Source organism: Lissotriton vulgaris, chromosome 8 (genome assembly GCF_964263255.1).
Source record: "Lissotriton vulgaris chromosome 8, aLisVul1.2, whole genome shotgun sequence".
NCBI lineage: Eukaryota > Metazoa > Chordata > Amphibia > Caudata > Salamandridae > Lissotriton > Lissotriton vulgaris.
Genome location: NC_141696.1, coordinates 229,818,249 through 229,835,414, shown reverse-complemented (window position 1 = coordinate 229,835,414; position 17,166 = coordinate 229,818,249). Strand labels below are relative to the sequence as shown.

The 17,166-nt window shown below is 46.7% G+C and overlaps 1 protein-coding gene across 1 annotated transcript in view; it reads right to left on the bottom strand.

The window, feature by feature from the left end:
- TIAM1 (TIAM Rac1 associated GEF 1) overlaps nt 1-17,166 on the bottom strand; it is a 499,324-nt gene that overhangs the window by 151,547 nt on the left and 330,611 nt on the right. Inside the window, exon 14 of the mRNA XM_086934005.1 lies at nt 8,182-8,400. Within this exon, the coding sequence (XP_086790131.1) occupies nt 8,182-8,400 (219 nt within the window). The remainder of the gene's footprint in view (nt 1-8,181; nt 8,401-17,166) is intronic.

Below are 17,166 nucleotides of genomic sequence, written 5' to 3'. Positions count from 1 at the left end.
GTCCACTGTTGCTCTGAAAAGCGTTTCGCCGTTGAAAGGTGTGTTCAGGATACTGTGTTGTACCTCGGGTTTGAACCCTGAAATCCTGAGCCAGGCGTGTCTCCTTTCCGTGACACCCATCATCATGAGCCTGCTGGCGGTGTCTGCTCTGTCCAGGGCCGTCTTAAGGCAAGAATTTGCCGCGTTTTTCCCTTCTTCGATCAATTTCTCGGCCTTCTGCCTGGCATCCTGGGGTAGGTCCTTTACCAACTGCCCCAGCCCCTCCATGATCTGGTACATGTGCCTGTTTAATAGGGCGTTGGAATTAGCCATGCGCCAGTGGGTTGCGGCATTCCGCTCGATCCTTCTCCCTACCAGATCCATCCTCTTGCTCTCCTTATCCGGTGGCTGGCCAGAGGTAGTGGATACGCTCGCCCTCTTCCTAACTGTGGCCGTGATAATGGAGTCAGCGGAGACCTCGCCCCGAATGTAGGTCGGGTCCATTGAGGAGTGTTTGTACTTTTTCTCTGTTCTGGGAGCATTGGAAGGAACTGGCTTCTTGTTTGTGTTGGGAGCAAGGTCTCTAGCAGGAAGTCTGCTTTCTGCTTTTCCTCGTCGAGCTTTAGCTTGAATGCAGCTGCGGCGGATTGTATCGCCGCGTTGTATGCCCCAATGTCGTCCGGCGGCGAGGGCCTCGAGGGGTATGAGTCGACCGCCTCTTCCGGGCTCTCGGTGTCGACGTCTAGGTAATCCTCCTCGCGTGGGTCAGAGGTGGCCGACTCAGCGTCCAACCTACTGCCCTCTTCCTCCTCATAGCTGTAATCCTCGTAGGGATTCTCTTCACCTTCCTGGTCGTCGACCATCTCGTCGCTAGGCACCTGGTAGTCGACCTGTTCTTCTTCCTCTTCGACCAGATCTAGCACGGCGTGCTTGGTCTTGTGTGGAATTTTGAAGGCACTCATCTCGGCGTTGAAATCTTTTCTCCGCTGCAAGAGGCTTGCCATTTCGGCTTCTAGCCGACGTCTTTTCCTTTCCATCTCGGCCGCGTTTTCGGCTTCGGAACGTTCGGCCCCTCTCTTCGTCGGCTGGCTCGGCGGCGAGATTTTCGGCGTCGATGGCTTGGACGTTGAACTGGCTTTCGGGTCCTTGGACGGCGCCGAGGACTTAGGGTCTTTCTCCCTAGACGTCGATCGGTCCCTTTCGGTGACGATCTTCGACGCTTTCTGCTGATCAACAGCTCTCGGCGCCAGGGACTCCTTCTCCGAGGATCCGCTGGGCCTGTTTGTGGTCGCGGACGGCAGATGTCGCTGCGTCGGCGCCTTCGGGCTCTTGCCCTCGTGCTTTCGAGACTCAGAGTCTCTCGTGTTCTTGTGGGACGTCGAGTCTCCTACCTTATCAGGCGTCTTCTTGTAATCGGTCTCTACGACCGTGTAGCTGTCGTCTTCGGCTGCGGCGTTGTCCTCTTCCTCCGAGGACATCCCCAGCTCGTACAGCGATGGCGTCGGGGATTCTCCTTCGAGGGTGACGTGTGCTACCCTCTGTCTCTTCCTCACACGAAGGGTCTTCTGGGCGAAGACGGAGCAGGCGTTGCAGTCCTCGCTTCTGTGTTCTACCGGCAGGCAAAGGTTGCAAACCGGATGCTGGTCTTTCTGCGCGTACTTGTGTCTGCAGTTTGGGCAGAACTTGAACGGCGTGTTGTCCATCCTCGTGCGTTCAGGCCTCCCTGACCGCGTGGACGTCGACGATCGTCGAAGTTCTCGAGGTTTTCACCTTCTTTTCTCTTCGTCAATGTTCTGTGAAGTCTTCTTCAGTCTTCTTCTTCCAATATCTTGTCCAACTTCCAATCTTTTCAGTACTTTCTCCAAAAATGTCTGGAGCCCAACGGGAACGATCCAGACCGACCGCGGAAACAAGAATCTGAAGATGGCGCCCAAGAGTGGGAGCTTCCGCAGGAAGCATGCCGACGTCACCGGAAATGCACCCGAGGAGGTGTGACGCCGACGCCCACAAGGGCTGCAAAAAAAAAAACAAAGAAAAGACTACGAATCCGGACCCAACCACAAGACCGCGGAATATGCACAGCATAGTGAATCCAGAAAGATTCACGCTGCAAAACTGGCGTGTGCGATCCAAATAGAATGAGAGCGCACGTTTTGGGTCCAGACGGTGAAGCCTCTCTTGCTCTTTCGAGGGATGAGGAAGCGGAAAGAAGGTGGGCAAGATGATGGACTGCCCGATGTGGAAGGCTGTGACTACCTTGGGCAGGAAAGAGGGTCGCGTCCGCAACACAACACTGTCCGGATGGACAGAAAGGAAGGGAGGTTTAGAGGAAAGACCCTGGAGCTCACTCACCCTCCTGGCAGAGGTGATGGCAACCAGGAATGCAGTCTTCAGAGTAAGGAGACGTAGAGGATAGTTATGAAGTGGCTTGAAAGGAGCACACATCAGATAGGTCAGAACAAGATTCAAGTCCCACTGAGGCATCACGAAAGGAACAGGAGGAAACATATGAGTGATGCCCTTCAAAAACCTATTTACAACTGGGGACTTGAACAAAGAGGGCTGATCAGGGAGCCTTAAGAAGGCGGAAATAGCAAAGAGATAGCCCTTGATAGTGCCCAGAGCAGAGCCCTGCTGGGCAAGAGAGAGAAGAAAGAGGAGAGCCTCTGAAAGAGGGGCAGAAAGGGGATCCACAGCCTTTGCTGTGCACCATGCCACAAATTTGTTCCACCTGCAGGCGTATACCGTTTTCGTGGAGGGACGCCTGGCTGCCAGAATCACATTACAGACTTCAGGAGGCAAGTCAAATGGCCTCAACTGCCGCCGCTCAATCTCCACCCATGTAAGTGGAGACTGGACAGGTTCGGGTGGAGGACCGTCCCCTGCTGCTGCGACAGAAGGTCCTCCTGAAGAGGCAGACGAATCGGGGCATCGACAGACATGCTGAGTAGCTCGGGATACCAGTATCTTCGTGCCCAGTCCGAAACCACTAGGATAACTTGGGCCCGGTCGCGTCTGATCCTCTTCAGCTCTCTGGGCAGAAGTGGTATAGGCGGAAAGGCGTACAACAGACTGCAGCTCCACTCACGACGAAAAGCGTCTCCGAGCGAGTGCCGCCTTGGAAATTCCAATGCCCAGAACTGATGACATTGCGCGTTCTCTTCTGTGGCGAATAGATCTAACCAAGGCTCTCCCCACTGCTGAAAGAGGCCTTGTGCCACGCCCGCGTGCAGACGCCATTCGTGATCCATCATGCACAGACGGCTGAGTTTGTCCGCCCTGGCGTTCAGGGAACCTGCCAGGTGTTGAACCACCAGGGTCACGCCCGGACGTTCCAGCCACTGCCAGAGGCGCAGAGCCTCCTGGCATAGGGTCCACGACCCCACCGCACCCTGTTTGTTGCAGTACCACATGGCGGTGGTGTCCGTGAACACCTGCACTACACTCCCCCGGATAGAGCGTGTCAGATCGCCCGCAGCTCCAGAAGGTTGATGTGGAGCCGGGACTCCGCCGGAGACCAGAGGCCTCTGATCTCCGCCTCTCCCATGTGGCCCCACCAGCCCTGGAGGGACTCGTCCGTCACAACTACGTTTTCCGGTTGGGGTAGGAGAGGGATCTGCCGCTGACCCAATCGCGGTCCGTGAGCCACCACTGCAACTGTCTTGCAGTGCCCTCCGAGATCAAGACATGGTCGGACAAGTTGCCCTGATGCTGGGCCCACTGAAACTTCAGGTTCCACTGCAGAGCCCGCATCCGCCACCGGGCGTGATGCACCAGAAGGATGCAGGAGGCCATCAGCCCCAGAAGCCGCAGCGTCAACCTGACCGAGACTCGGGATAATGGCTGAAAGATCGGAATCAGAGCCTGAATATCCCGAACCCGCTGTTCGGGAGGATAAACCCGAAACTGTGCTGAGTCTAGAACCGCTCCAATGAAGAGGAGTTTCTGAGAGGGACACAGGTGCAGCCAAAGTCAGCGTCTTGAACTTCTCTTTTACGGAGGAAGCCGTTGACGTTCTGCAGGTCCAAGATAGGCCATAGGCCCTCTTTGCCCTTCTTGGGAACCAGAAAGTTGTGGAAGTAACAACCACACCCTACTTCAGGCCCAGGTACGCGCTCAATGGCTCCCTTGGCCAAGAGGGCCGTAACTTCCTCTCGCAGAAGACTCAAGTGATCCCCCGACACGCGGTGGTACTGCAGTGGCATGGCTGGAGGGGTCACCTTGAAGGGGAGGGAGTCGCCCCTTTGGACGATTTGCAGCACCCACCTGTCCGATGTGACTGTGCGCCAGTGGAGGAGGTGATGGCGAACCCTGCCCCCCACTGGCGTCACATGGACCTGAAAGCTCGGACTAGGAGGGTTTTGAGGCGGATGCTGCACGGGTAGGTGTGGACTGACCTCGCCGTTGTCCCAGACCGTCGCCACGGCGGTTACCATGTCGGCCACCGCGCTGGATGTTAGTCTACGGGCCGTGGCTGGCACGACATGTGGGGGCGCCCCTTCCTTGGCCACGAAAGGAGCGAAAGGTAACAGTTTGCTGGCGCTGAGACGAGAGGCCCAAGGACTTGGCCGTAGCCCTGGAGTCCTTGAAGCGCTCAAGCGCACTATCTGCCTTGTCGCTAAAGAGACGACGGCCATCAAACGGCATGTCCATAAGGGTGTTCTGGACATCAGCCGAAAAGTTGGCAGACCTCAGCCAGGCATGGCGACGAATCGCCACCGTCGTTGCCATCGCCCTGTGGTATCCAGCCCACACCGGATGGAATACCGTGCCGCATCTCGACCCTCCACAAGGGCTTGGGTGAGTTTAGTCCGGACCCCCTCCGGACATTGTGGCAGCACGTCTGCGATCGTGTCCCACAGAGAGTGGGTGTAACGGCCCAAGAGGCACGCGGTGATGACTGACCGCAACCCCAAACTAAGTGAGAACATCTTTTTACCATACTGTTTGTACCTCTTAGATTCCCGATCGGGGGGAGCCGTCGGGAATGCGGTCTGGGAGTTAGAGGCCTGGATGACCAGGCTCCCGGGGGTGTTGGCCTCCCCGGACAGGAAGCAAGGGTCGCCCGGAGCCGGGCAGTGGCGCCTGGCCACGTTCCTATCTACAGGCGGACCTGTAGCAGGCTTGGACCAAGTGCCCAGATGAACGTCTGACAAGGCCTCATTAAACGGCAGCAGAGTCTCAGCCGAGCTTGCCTGTGGTTTAAGGACCTCAGTGAGGAGGGTAGTCCTCACAGCGGCGACGGGGGGCTCAAGGCCCAAGGCCTTGGCAGCCCGCCTCAGCACCACACTATATGCAGCCCCCTCCTCCGTGCCACGGTAGGAGGGGAGACAAAACCAGTGTTGGGCGAAGTGTCCAGACCACTGGCCTCCCCTAGCTCACCTGCCCAGTCCTGAGAAGACTGACCCTCACGTGCCAGAGGGTCCTCGGACCCCTCCCAATCCTCCTCGCCACCCATCTCCTGGTACTTAGGTTCAAAGGATGTGGCCGGGTCGTAGAAGTAGAAATCTCCTAGCGGCGTCGAATACGGCGCGGAGCGCGCCGGACCCGAATAGAGGGTATGATCGGGGACGGCGTCGTCTCCTGGGACGGCACCGGGGGCGAGCCGGCAAGGGCGTGAGGTCGACCGGCGACGACCTAGAGCCGGATCCGGCAGGACCTTGCAGCGTCGGGACCGAAGTCGCCGACGGGGCCGAAGCACCCGACGGCGCCAGGGCGGAAGTACCCGGCCTGCTTGGTGACCCAGTCGGGGCCGCTTGGCCCGAAGGCGCCGCGGAACCCGACGGAGGAGTGAGCGACCTCATGGCCATGAGGAAGGCCTCGATCTCCTCCGGCGTCAAGTCTGCCCAGGGACCAGCGGGTATGGAGCAGGCCGCAACGCCTGCGGCTCCGGCGGAGCCGCCGTCGCCCGAACCCCCGGCCGCTTCGCGCGAGCGTCGGGGGGGGGGAGGGGGAGTCAGAAGAGCGATGTCGCCTCTTCGACTTCTTGTGCCTCTTACCTGAGGACTTCGAGCCCGAAGACTGATGACGACTCCCAGAACTGTGGTGACTCCGGCCCCGTGACCATTCCCTCGACCTCCTTCCGGACCGGGGACCTCAAGTGGCGTGGGGCTGACTGCCAGAGCTCGAGTCGCTTGCGGGACCGCTCCCGTCTAGCTTCGGACGTCAGGGCCTGGCAGTCGAGCAGGACTTGTCGTCGTGGTCGGGGCCCAGACAGTGAAGGCACCGGCGATGGGGGGCGGTAACTGACATCAGTCGGCTACAATCGACGCAGGGTTTGAACCCGGGCATCCCTACCGGCACCGTCTGAGTCGAGAGACTTCAAAAGATGATAAAAAAAGTTAGTCAGAAATTGACTAAGGGTACAACTTTTTCCGAATCTGCGCTTGCTGGCGCGGAAAAAAGAATAACTGACGTCAGCGGGCGAGGGCGGCGTCTAAGTACTCCGGCGCAGACGACGGACGCAGAGCAGACGACGCCTACCGACGAGCAAGGGTACTGCTACACAAAAGTTTCCGGATCCAGTCTGACGCCTGGGGATATTCTAAGGTAAGGAATCCAATACTAACCTGTTTCTTTCAGATGCATTTTTCGCTACTTTTAAAAGGTGCAAGTTTAAATTTAGTTTAACAAACTAAAGTATACAAAAAGTGATGGATGGAATTTACTCTGGTAGCATCCCAGTTCATCGTTACATTTAGTTTGAGGCCTAATCCGTTTGCTTCAAAATAAATGTTAATTTTTTTTTGCAAAAATGATTTAGTCATGGATCATCACTTGTCTTTGAGAATACCATATTAGACGTGGATAAAGGATTAATGCCAAAAATCTAATTGTTTCACAATCCATTTTCTCCATGTCTGCAACAGGAGACAAATGGTTATTGTGCAAGTACTAGAGAAAACTTGTTAGCGTCATTCATTGCTGGAGAAGTGAAAATTACAGCACAAGAGCACATATGCCCCATTTGCATGAGTGTACATTTGATATAATTAGACCCCAAATGTCTTAATATTTTTTCTGATGCACTGTTCAAAGTGTTTTGTGATTCAAGCTTAATAAATGCCATTGTAACAGGTAGGAGATCTTGAGTAGCTTTAGTGTCATATTAAAAGATACAGAAAATAAGCTATGTTAATTATTTTATATTGTTTAAAATAGCTTTTTTTCATTTTTGATTTACTCTTTTGTAGTTTTTAATTGTGTTTATTTAAATATCGGACAGACACGGTTTAGGAAATTAACTAACCAACAATAGTACAAATTAGTAAGTAACAAATCAGAGGATTCTCTTTGATGCCAATCTTGCCTTTGCTCCTTAACTGAACACAGTGACAAAGGGTATGCACATGCAGCTCCTCTGAAAGTCCTCAGAGCTAAGCAACCAGCATGAATTTTAACTTTCATAAGCCATACCACATAAAACCCACCATCAAAGCACTCCCATTAGCTTCCAGTAGGTGCAAGGATTACATTTAAGGTCCTGTGCATAGTCAATGAGGCATCTTGAAGCAAAAGTTCTGTATAGCTACATACCCACCAGAGTACTATGGTGAATGCCCACACATATGAATGACCAATGATTGCCCAAAAGGGTGAAACTGAGAGTCACGTCCCTGAGTGTGCAAGGACATAGACTTTGGAAGGCATTTAACCCACACTTGAGATCTGAAGCCAGTCACATGAAGCTCAGGAAACCTTTCAAGAGTGATCTAGGTAGAGTGGCCTTTAACTAAAAATAGGGACTGAGGAGGAATACGTTTAGACAGCATTCACCTACCCCGTCCAACTGGGCATCACCCTCCCCTCCTATCAACAAGTGTTTTAAATTTGTCAGGCACTCTGAATTATCCAAAAAGACCAACACAATGTTTTAAATAACCCTTATTACATAGATGTACAAAAAATGCATTAAATAAATCGGAGAAATAATTGTAAACCTTGGCCTGAGATCTGTCAGCTGTGTCTTTAGCATGGTGGCTGGTCAAGATGCCTCTGCACATGCATTATGCGGTAATGCAGCAATTATGCTGTAATGTGGCTTTCAGGTTTCCCACAATACTGTTAGTTTGCCAAAACAGAAATCAATCTGATGACTTGAATGCATTTATATTCATTTGTGCCCAAGAGAAGCTCATGGTACCCAACATATGAGACAAGTTTCATTTGTACACGCAAAGGAAACAAGGCAATTTATCCTACCTGGACTGCTGAAATCATATCCACTGTCAGTCACATCGGTCAATTGATCGGAACGGCGTGGTGGAGGCTGCAATAATCGCTGACCTTCCTTTATTTCAGGCACTGTCTGCACTGTAAGGCACAACGAGGGATGAGCAAGGAAATGTCTTAAGATTGACGAGTTCAGATTCTTTGCGGCTTTGGAATTTATCGCAATAATTTCATCACCGACTTTAAGACCTAGGACAACAAAAAAACACGTGTTAGGAATATCAGCATGAACTGTACACCAGTCATTCATATACTAATTAAACCAGTATGCTCTTTTATAACTTTGATAAATCCTTTTCCGTAAACAACCCCAGTACTTTTAATAAGATCCACACATCATCCATTCTGCCAATTTACAAATAGAACCTGTGTGTACTCCAGCAGTGCCATAATTGCTCAATAGTATTATTCTCTAGCTTTTCTGTTCCTTTTAAGTTTACATTTCATTCACAGTTTTTGTTTTAAGGTGTTCTATGGACAGTTGACTACACATGTTCACCACATGATGTGTTAAAATATTTATTCTTTACAAGGCTGACCCCTTTCTACCTAATCAGGTATTACAAGCTTCTAAAGGAGAATATAGAATAAGTGGCAAAAAGATGGACGAGGCAGAGAAAGTGCGGGATCAAACAGAGCAAAAGAAGGAACTGAATACTAGTATTTTGTGAAGGTAACACTTTAAACCTTCATGTCATTTTTTTACATTTTAGCGGTCAGCTTAAAGCAACACAAAATGAATTTGGTCAGGTTGAATCAGCATTTTTCTAATGAGGAAAGAAAAACAATGTTTAATGACCTTCTACTGCCAGAAATACCTTTATTAAGTTCTCTATTATAGAATTGAGCGTTGCAGACTTTTAAACGGGTATGCCCCCTGCACTGTTTGACAAAGACACACGTTTGTAATAAAGACACGATAGAGGAAAATATAGGTAGTCTGGTCCAATCTGGTTCTGCTGCGGTCTTCACTCACAGCGCAGGGAATTAATAAGGTTTCTTACAGCCAGGTTGGAAGAAAACGTATACATCTGGATGATGTAAATGCATTTAGGATATCATGTCAAGGATTAACAATTGCATTAATTCTGATGGAATTTTGTGATTTGTTGTTAGTCATATGTAACTAGTTGCATGCGGTAAGAGAACCATATTTGAACACCCTACCTCTAGTCTTCTTGCATTCTCAACATTGTTCCAAACTTTGAGTCTGGCTTTCTCTTAACAGCACTGGCAAAATTGATTTCTTACTAAATAAAAGACTCATTCAATTCAGTATGTGCTAACACTAATGCTCAAATCAAAGTAAATAAATTACAGGATAACAGCAAGGCATCTCTTTACTATTCACAATTTTGCAAGAGGCCCTTAGACAAAAGATTTAACAAGACCCCTAAAATAAGGGGCTCAATATTGGTGAGTTCCACATAAAGCTGGTTTTGTTTATCCATAATAGAATTCCCCATTGTCAAGAACTATGGGAACTCCTAAAAAATCATACAGCAAGTAATTGAAAAGTTCAATAACATTGGGATAAGGGATGAACGTTTATGAAAATGCTTTATCATAGAAATAACATTTTCCCTCAGTGGGATAAATGTTCTAATAGTATTATAAAAGCTCTCGTCCTCTCGTGGCAGTCACTCACCTGCCGTTTGGGCCTTTAAAGAGAAGAGAGTGGCTTTAAGGGCTTGTATACCAGTAACGAGCTATATTGCTCTAGTATTCTTAGACAGGTGGTGCATTAGAGGCTGTCTGAGCTTTCATTTCTTAAACACCACTTGTCTCACATTTGCAGCTCTTTTAGTATCGGTTTTAATACGCTGGGGCGTTGTGAATGCATGAGCAAAACTTAAGTTGCTGCTTTGCAAATACCTGGCCAAAGAATACTCCACAAAAAAGGGACACTAACTTCCAGAGCTTTTGTTGAGTGAGTTACGGGTTTCAATAGATATACGTTGCCGGCTTATTTTTTTAACAATGTTGTGCGAGGTGGGCAATCCATCTGCACTGGCAAGCCTTGGCAATGGTCATTGGCTATTTTGTATTTCTAAAGGAGAAATACCATGGCTTAGTCTTCCTTAGTTTTCATTCAATTAATGCAATAATACTTACATAGCATGTACCTAAACTAATTTATGGAAAGTTCAATTGTTTAACATGAAACTACAATGTACTTTGGCTATGAACCTTGTATATGTGCATGGCACATACATTACTCTAATGGATTGAATGAGCTGGCCCCTCAGAAGCCAAGAGGTGTACATTTCTGTCCCTTTTCAGTCAAGAAACCGCTACGAAAGACACAACTTTTCACAATCAATAGCATGCAACCTGCTTGTACTTTTGAGCGTGGTGCTTTGGACATCATTTGTGAATCCTGGGTCTTGCATATTCAAGCAGAATCTATCAGGATCATCAACATGGATTCACTGTACATCGTTCTGATCACTTTTTGTATGAGGTTCATAAAAAGAATATTTGCCACAGTATTTCCTTTCAGATCTCCCTGAGAGTACCTTTATGTGTAATATCTGCATTTTTAATTTTCGCTTGTGCTGTACCATTCTAAGTTTTGACCACACTGCACTTCTGAAAGTTGCTTTCTCTTGAAGTCCAATACATTGGACATTGCCTAGTTGCCAGTCTTAGCCTGCGAGCTCGAAATCCTTCTTAAAATATGTGTTTATTCCAACAATGCAAGGACTTCATGACATTTTGGGTTACCACGACCATCAGCTACTTCCAAAAGCCCATATGTTTGTGACACAGCTTCATTTGGTCTCCAGCAAAGACTTGGATTAGAAACAGCTCACAGGCAACTATTTTTCTAGTTGGATCTCGAGTATAACTTTGTCACAGTTATTGTGTAGCCCAAGCAATATAATAGTTGGATTGACTTCATGGTTATGGATTCACAAAAAATGCCATAGTTAACACAAGTGCCAAAATATACCTTCATAACCCTGAGAATATCTGCGAGAGCACTCTTCCCAACACTTAATCCTTCAGCAGCTGACTTTCATTTGCTGCAGAGGAAATATGCCAAGGTCAAGAAAAGGATACTACGGATTCCTACAGTCCAGTGTGCTGTCATTAACCTTGGGACTATGAGTACAAAGGTCAGGAGAACTAAAACATAAAACATAGATAGATTCTACACTTGAAAACTCCCAAATATCTTCCAGGTTTGCTTGTGTCCAAATGGCCTTTCCCAGGGTCTTCCCCTTGCCTAGCAAATAATCTAAAAATTCAAGTGGGGAATGGATCACTTGTCCTGCATAACCTGGGTCAGCAATGCGTTGTGTTCTGTATCCCAATAAAAACCCAATCATGTGTAAAAAATGGATTGTGGCGGTATATCTGGATTCTTCACCTTTTAAACACGTGGCAGCATCATCACAGGGTTAGTGATCGTGCTTTCTCCGCCTGGAGATATGCCCCTTGTTAGTGCAGTAGTGATCAGTGATACAGGAGTCATGCGTGAATTAAAAATCTTCAGTGGTTGTTTTAATAGTACTGGATTCGAGATATTTGTTAAAAAGTGAATTTAGTGCGTGCTGAGATTGAGTTATGGGTCTCCCGCACTATTGTAGTCCTTTATTTAAAATGGTCGACATGTTTCAGCCTCTGTTACGCCTATGTAGGTCGAGTGGGCTTTCTTCAGGACCAGAGTGAATGGTGTGATGAGACAAGGGTGTCTCAGAGTGATTTGATTTGACCAAAGAAGATAAATTTTTTTTTAAATAGTGGGAAATAGATGTACTGATCAGTTTCCAAGTAAGGTCCAAAGGTACCTGTAAAAAACAAAAATATATGGGAAGAAAGGGGATACAAATATAGACATAGAAGTTTTGTTCAACTTTTTACAGGGGACCTCTAGCAAGAAATATGTTAAGAGGTAGACCTGTTAGCAACTAGAAATTGGCAATACTTAATATCTTGACCGCTACTTGTAAACTGTTGGCAAAATAACTACCAGTTCTGGGTTGGGAAGGACGTTGTGCGTAAAGAAACATCTTTGCATGGCAAAATTTCTCTGCTCATTCTATATATTATCTCGTAGTGATTCGAAAAAAGGCCCTGTTCATTCTTTTGTTGGATAGAGGCCCTAAACGGGTATAATGATTATCGCCATCTTGAGTGGTATGAAGAGTGTCTTAGTATTATCGATTTTTGCGTTAAATGACATGCGCGATGGCTCACGGTGTCTAAAAAAGAGAGGAAAGACAATGCCAGGCGACTATTCATGGTCTAAGAAAGTCGGTGTTATTTTAGGATGCGTTTCTTGGTAATGCCGCGGGGTTGAAGACTAATGTGTATCTCGTCACAACATGCGTGTACATGAATATTTGTGTGGTTACTTATGGCTTAGCTAGTGGGCTCGACAGGCTATTAGAGAATATGTGTCAAAGCGCCCATCTCATAAAACGTACATACATCTCTAAAAAGTTCTCATTAGGTCTTTTATGCACTCGACAAAGTATTAGTGACTATGTCGCAAAACCACACAAGTCATTCAAAGCTCACATACCTTTAAAGATTCTCATTAGAACTTCTACGGACAGCCAGTGAGCCTTTAAACAGCCTACTAAATAAAAGAATGGGTCTTGTTAGGCTTATGTTAATATACTTTACGGTTCTGAAGTTGGCTTCACTCCATGCGGTCACTGCTACCTGCGGCTTCCAGTCGGTACAACTTGTGTTGACTCTTCCTTCCTGGCCCCGGGTATCGGGAGGTGTATCCGGGTCGGAATTATGTATGATGTGAGCAGTGAAAGATAAGGCAGACTACGGGGAAGAAGGGGTAGTCTCTTTTCTCAGAAAATATGAAGTCGCTCTTCTCAAAAAGTGTTTGTGTTACTTCTAAATCGCCATTATAAAGGTGTCATCGTTTTTTATGGGTAAAGTATCGTCATTTTAAAAAAATGAGGAAGTGAAACGAGAGAGACAATAAATTTGAATTGAACAGGATTTATCTTGTTAATGGTGGGAGGCAGAACGTCAAGGTAGTCCTTCAGTCTCCTAGTTATTGTGTCTTATCAAACATAAAGAGAGGTGTCTTTTATGTTGAATATGGGAGTTCACGTTGGGCGTAATGTCTTGAAAATTTTGATTCAGACTTACAGATTGTGGATCAGAGTAGGGTTTACAGGAGTTCAGTCACTCATATATTTACGCCCTTGAATCAGTTATTTAGGCTCAGACAAGGGATGAGATTATTTTAACCCGAGGTATCTGTTTTAAGTCTATGTACCCATCTTTGTTCTTTCTCGAACAAGGTTCTTTCAGCATTGTGGCTTTTAGTAGTTAGGGTTTCCAGAATGATCCATTGTAAATCGTCCACCGTGTGTCCTGTTTCTATGTAATGGTTGCTCATTTTAGCATTTCACGTTGCTCCTGTGTTCACATATTCTCACCGTGGGGGAACCCTGGTGAGTGAGGGGACTCGAGAAAGAAAAATCTTTTCTTCTACAAAACATATTGATTCCAACTCCAGTGAGTGTTGCGAATACTAGTCACTGACAAGCCAGTCTTTTGATCTTTGTTTCACAAAGGTTTTATGTTTACAGTACAGGTCTTTAAACATAAAAAAAACTCTTGTTTTAACTATGCTGCAGTTTATTAGCATTTTACCTCCTCAATTTTCGTAAGCACTTGAATGTCCATGCACCATATCCATTCTATAAATAAGTATACTTTTGTAGGACTCATAAGTATGTTTGATTTTTTTCTAATGCCTACGGGAGCTGTTTGACTAACAGGATGCTGTCAAATAACCTCTCTGTTATTATCTGTGGAACAGTCCCATTTTCTGCGACTTCATTACCGATAATCATTGTACTCATATACATTAACGCTTTGCTTATTGCATCGAAAGAAAGGCTGGCAGTGCACCCACAAAAAGGATGCAACTTGGCAAAAGACTTTGCATCTCTGAAAAATGCACATATTAGAAACTATGTGTCTCGTGATGCCACAGAACACTCACAATGTTTTGAAATGTCTGCTGTCATTTTGAAGACACTAAGTATAATTTTCTGCATGGTACAGAGCATCCTTTCTAGGCATCAGGATACCTGGCCCACTAAGCAATCAAGATACTGGGGCGTTGTTACCAGAACTTGCAAAAAACATGCAGATTGTTTAAATTTGGAAGCATGTTTGAAGTTAAAGCTAAATACAGAGAAGTGTTCAAGGGTACAAAGAAGTAGGCAAAGGATTCTGATCGTATTTTGGAAACAAACTTGAACAGTTTAAAGTACCATTCTAATCTAATCTAGTCAATTTGTATAGTGCATGGCTACCCAGAGGTACCCAGCGCTGAATTTACCCGCAGATCACAGTGTCAGCCCAGCTACGATGTGACCTGAAGAAGATTAGGGAAAAGCCATGTCTTTAGGGCCTTCCTGAAGGCCAATTCAGAATCCGACTGACACAGTGTGAGAGGCAAGGAGTTATGGAGTTCCAGTGTTTAGATGCTAGAAATTTAAAGGTGCGGCCACCCCATCTGGATCTACATATACTGGGAGTTGTTGCGAGAGAACATGTGGCTGGTCATAAGGATCTATCCAGGTAGTAAGGTTCAACCAGGGTGAAAAGAATTTGTGACCCCTTCCTGTAGCAATACCTGTAGGTGATGCACACAGATTTACACTGAACTCGTTGCTCTGTAGGTAACAAATGAAGGTCAACCAAGGTCCTTCTCGTGGATTGGTGCCTTGGAATTTTGAAGAGGAGACTAGCAATGGAATTTTGGATTATTTGCAGCCTTTTCTTGACATAGCAAGGGCCCCCAAAATATAGAGAATTCCTGTAATCCTGCCCGGAGATAATCAAGGCCTGGATGACGAGTGTCTGGGCCAGAATGGGCAAAAGTTCTAGCAATTCCCTCAGAAGTCTGAGAATGCCAAAGCATTTTGCAGATATTCGAGTTTGCCTACCCATCCATTGTAAGCATATCATCTAACCAGATGCCCAGACTTTTTATTTAATTTTTTGGGGTTGGAGCAGCTCGTAGGCATTCTGGCCAGCAGAGAGGCTCTCTCTAAGTCTTATTATTTCCTAACATGAGATCCGTCTTGTCCTTGTTTAGTTTGAGGAAGCAATTGGCCATCGAATTGGCTATCTCTTGAAGATAGGGGACAAGTTGATTGTGGCTAGATCCTTTTTTTGGAGTGATCTATACAACTAATTGTGTATCATCAGCATACAACACTATAGACAGGCCGAAAGACTAAACTAGTTTTGAAGAGGGCACAGATAAATGTTGAACAGAGTGGGACTTAATGTGGAGCCCTGAGGTACTCCACATTTCAAGGACAGAATATCGGAAAAACATACTTGGTCCCACACCAGAAAAGTTCTATCCTCGAGGGGGGATTTAAGCCATTGTAACACACAGTGACCTATCCCCACCTCCATGAGCCCTTGACAAGTGTTGTGTGGTACACTGAGTCGAAGGCTGTGCTGAGATCCAGTAGAATGACCACTGCTGTGCCACTCTGATCAAGAAGTTGTCTAAGGTCTCCAATTACAGCGAACAGTGCTGTCTCAGTGCCATTTAATGCTCTGAATCCAGTTTTGGTGCAGTAGAGAAGATTTTTAGATTCGAAGAACATGGTGAAATGGTGACTAACATGTTTCTCCATAGGTTTGGATATACCTGGCAGAAGGGAGAAGGGTCTATCATTTCCTAGACACAAGGGGTCAAGATTTGTTATTTTACAGCAGGGGTTAATCACTGTGCATTTCCATTTTTGGGAGGTTTAAGTCAGAGGAAAGTGACGTGTTCAATAATTTGAATAGAACCAGAGAAATAATCACTGGAACTTGAGCTAAGATACGGAAGGGGGTGAATAAGGTCAGGAGTTGACTGTGAAAAATCAGGGGAAGGGCCAAAAGACTAACATTTTGACAAATTGATGGGGTTGAAACTACCAAGGGCATAGCTTCCTCATCGTTGCATGGAAAAGATGAATAAATGTCTAAGATCTTCTTCTTTGAGAAGAACAAAGCTAACTGATTGCAGTAGAAATGTGAAGGTTCTGGGGATGGGCCATCATAGCTCACCTCCACTAATGATTTAAAATATTTCCCAAGGTGAATTTGATGCATTCTCAATTTTAGTGGAATAGTTGCCTGGCATTTCGAATCTCGGAATGGTAGAGTCTGACTGCTTCCCGGTATTCTAATCTACTTGCTTTCTGATAATGCCTCCCCCATTTCCTCTTTAATTACTTGCAATGCTTCTTTAGTATCAGCAAGGTAGGGGAGAACTACGGTGACTGCCTCGACTTCTGTTGGTCCTTATACGTTTTTCTGGTAGAAATAGGTCTAACAAGCCATTGATCCAGTTACAGAACCTGGAATTTGCCCCGGAGATACACTCCACCAGGTTGGGTTTCGTGTTACTGAGATTGTCATTCCAGAGCTTTTTCATTTCATTTGGACAAACAACGCTTCTTTGTCTTAGGCCGAGGGGGCATAAGGTGAGACAGGGGGATAAAAGGTTATAGGGATCAGCTAATGATCCGAATAGGAGTAGGTTGCTGAACCTGAAGGTCAATGGTGTGTCCTTTTCCATGGGTGGGACCCCTGACCTTTTGTTCAAGTTGTAAACAAGAGAGATCTTGGAGAAGAAGATTGGTGGACCAGACTATGCTGTCCTCAGCGTGAATGTTAAAATCTCCAAGCAGAGTAAGGATGTCTGCCTTGATGGCTTAGAATGCCCCTTCCCCCGGCCCATTTTTGCCTATAAAAAAAACAAAAGCATTGGACAACAAATTGTCAGAGCAGATGTGTCATTGCCGAAATCCAAACAAGATATTTTATCCTGTTGGAATTTGAAACCAATTGACGGCCACCATAGATGTGGCAACTGTGTGGCATGCTCTAGTACGATTGAGGGCAATGAGTTCGAACACCGTGGGATCAAATGGAAGCATTCAGGTT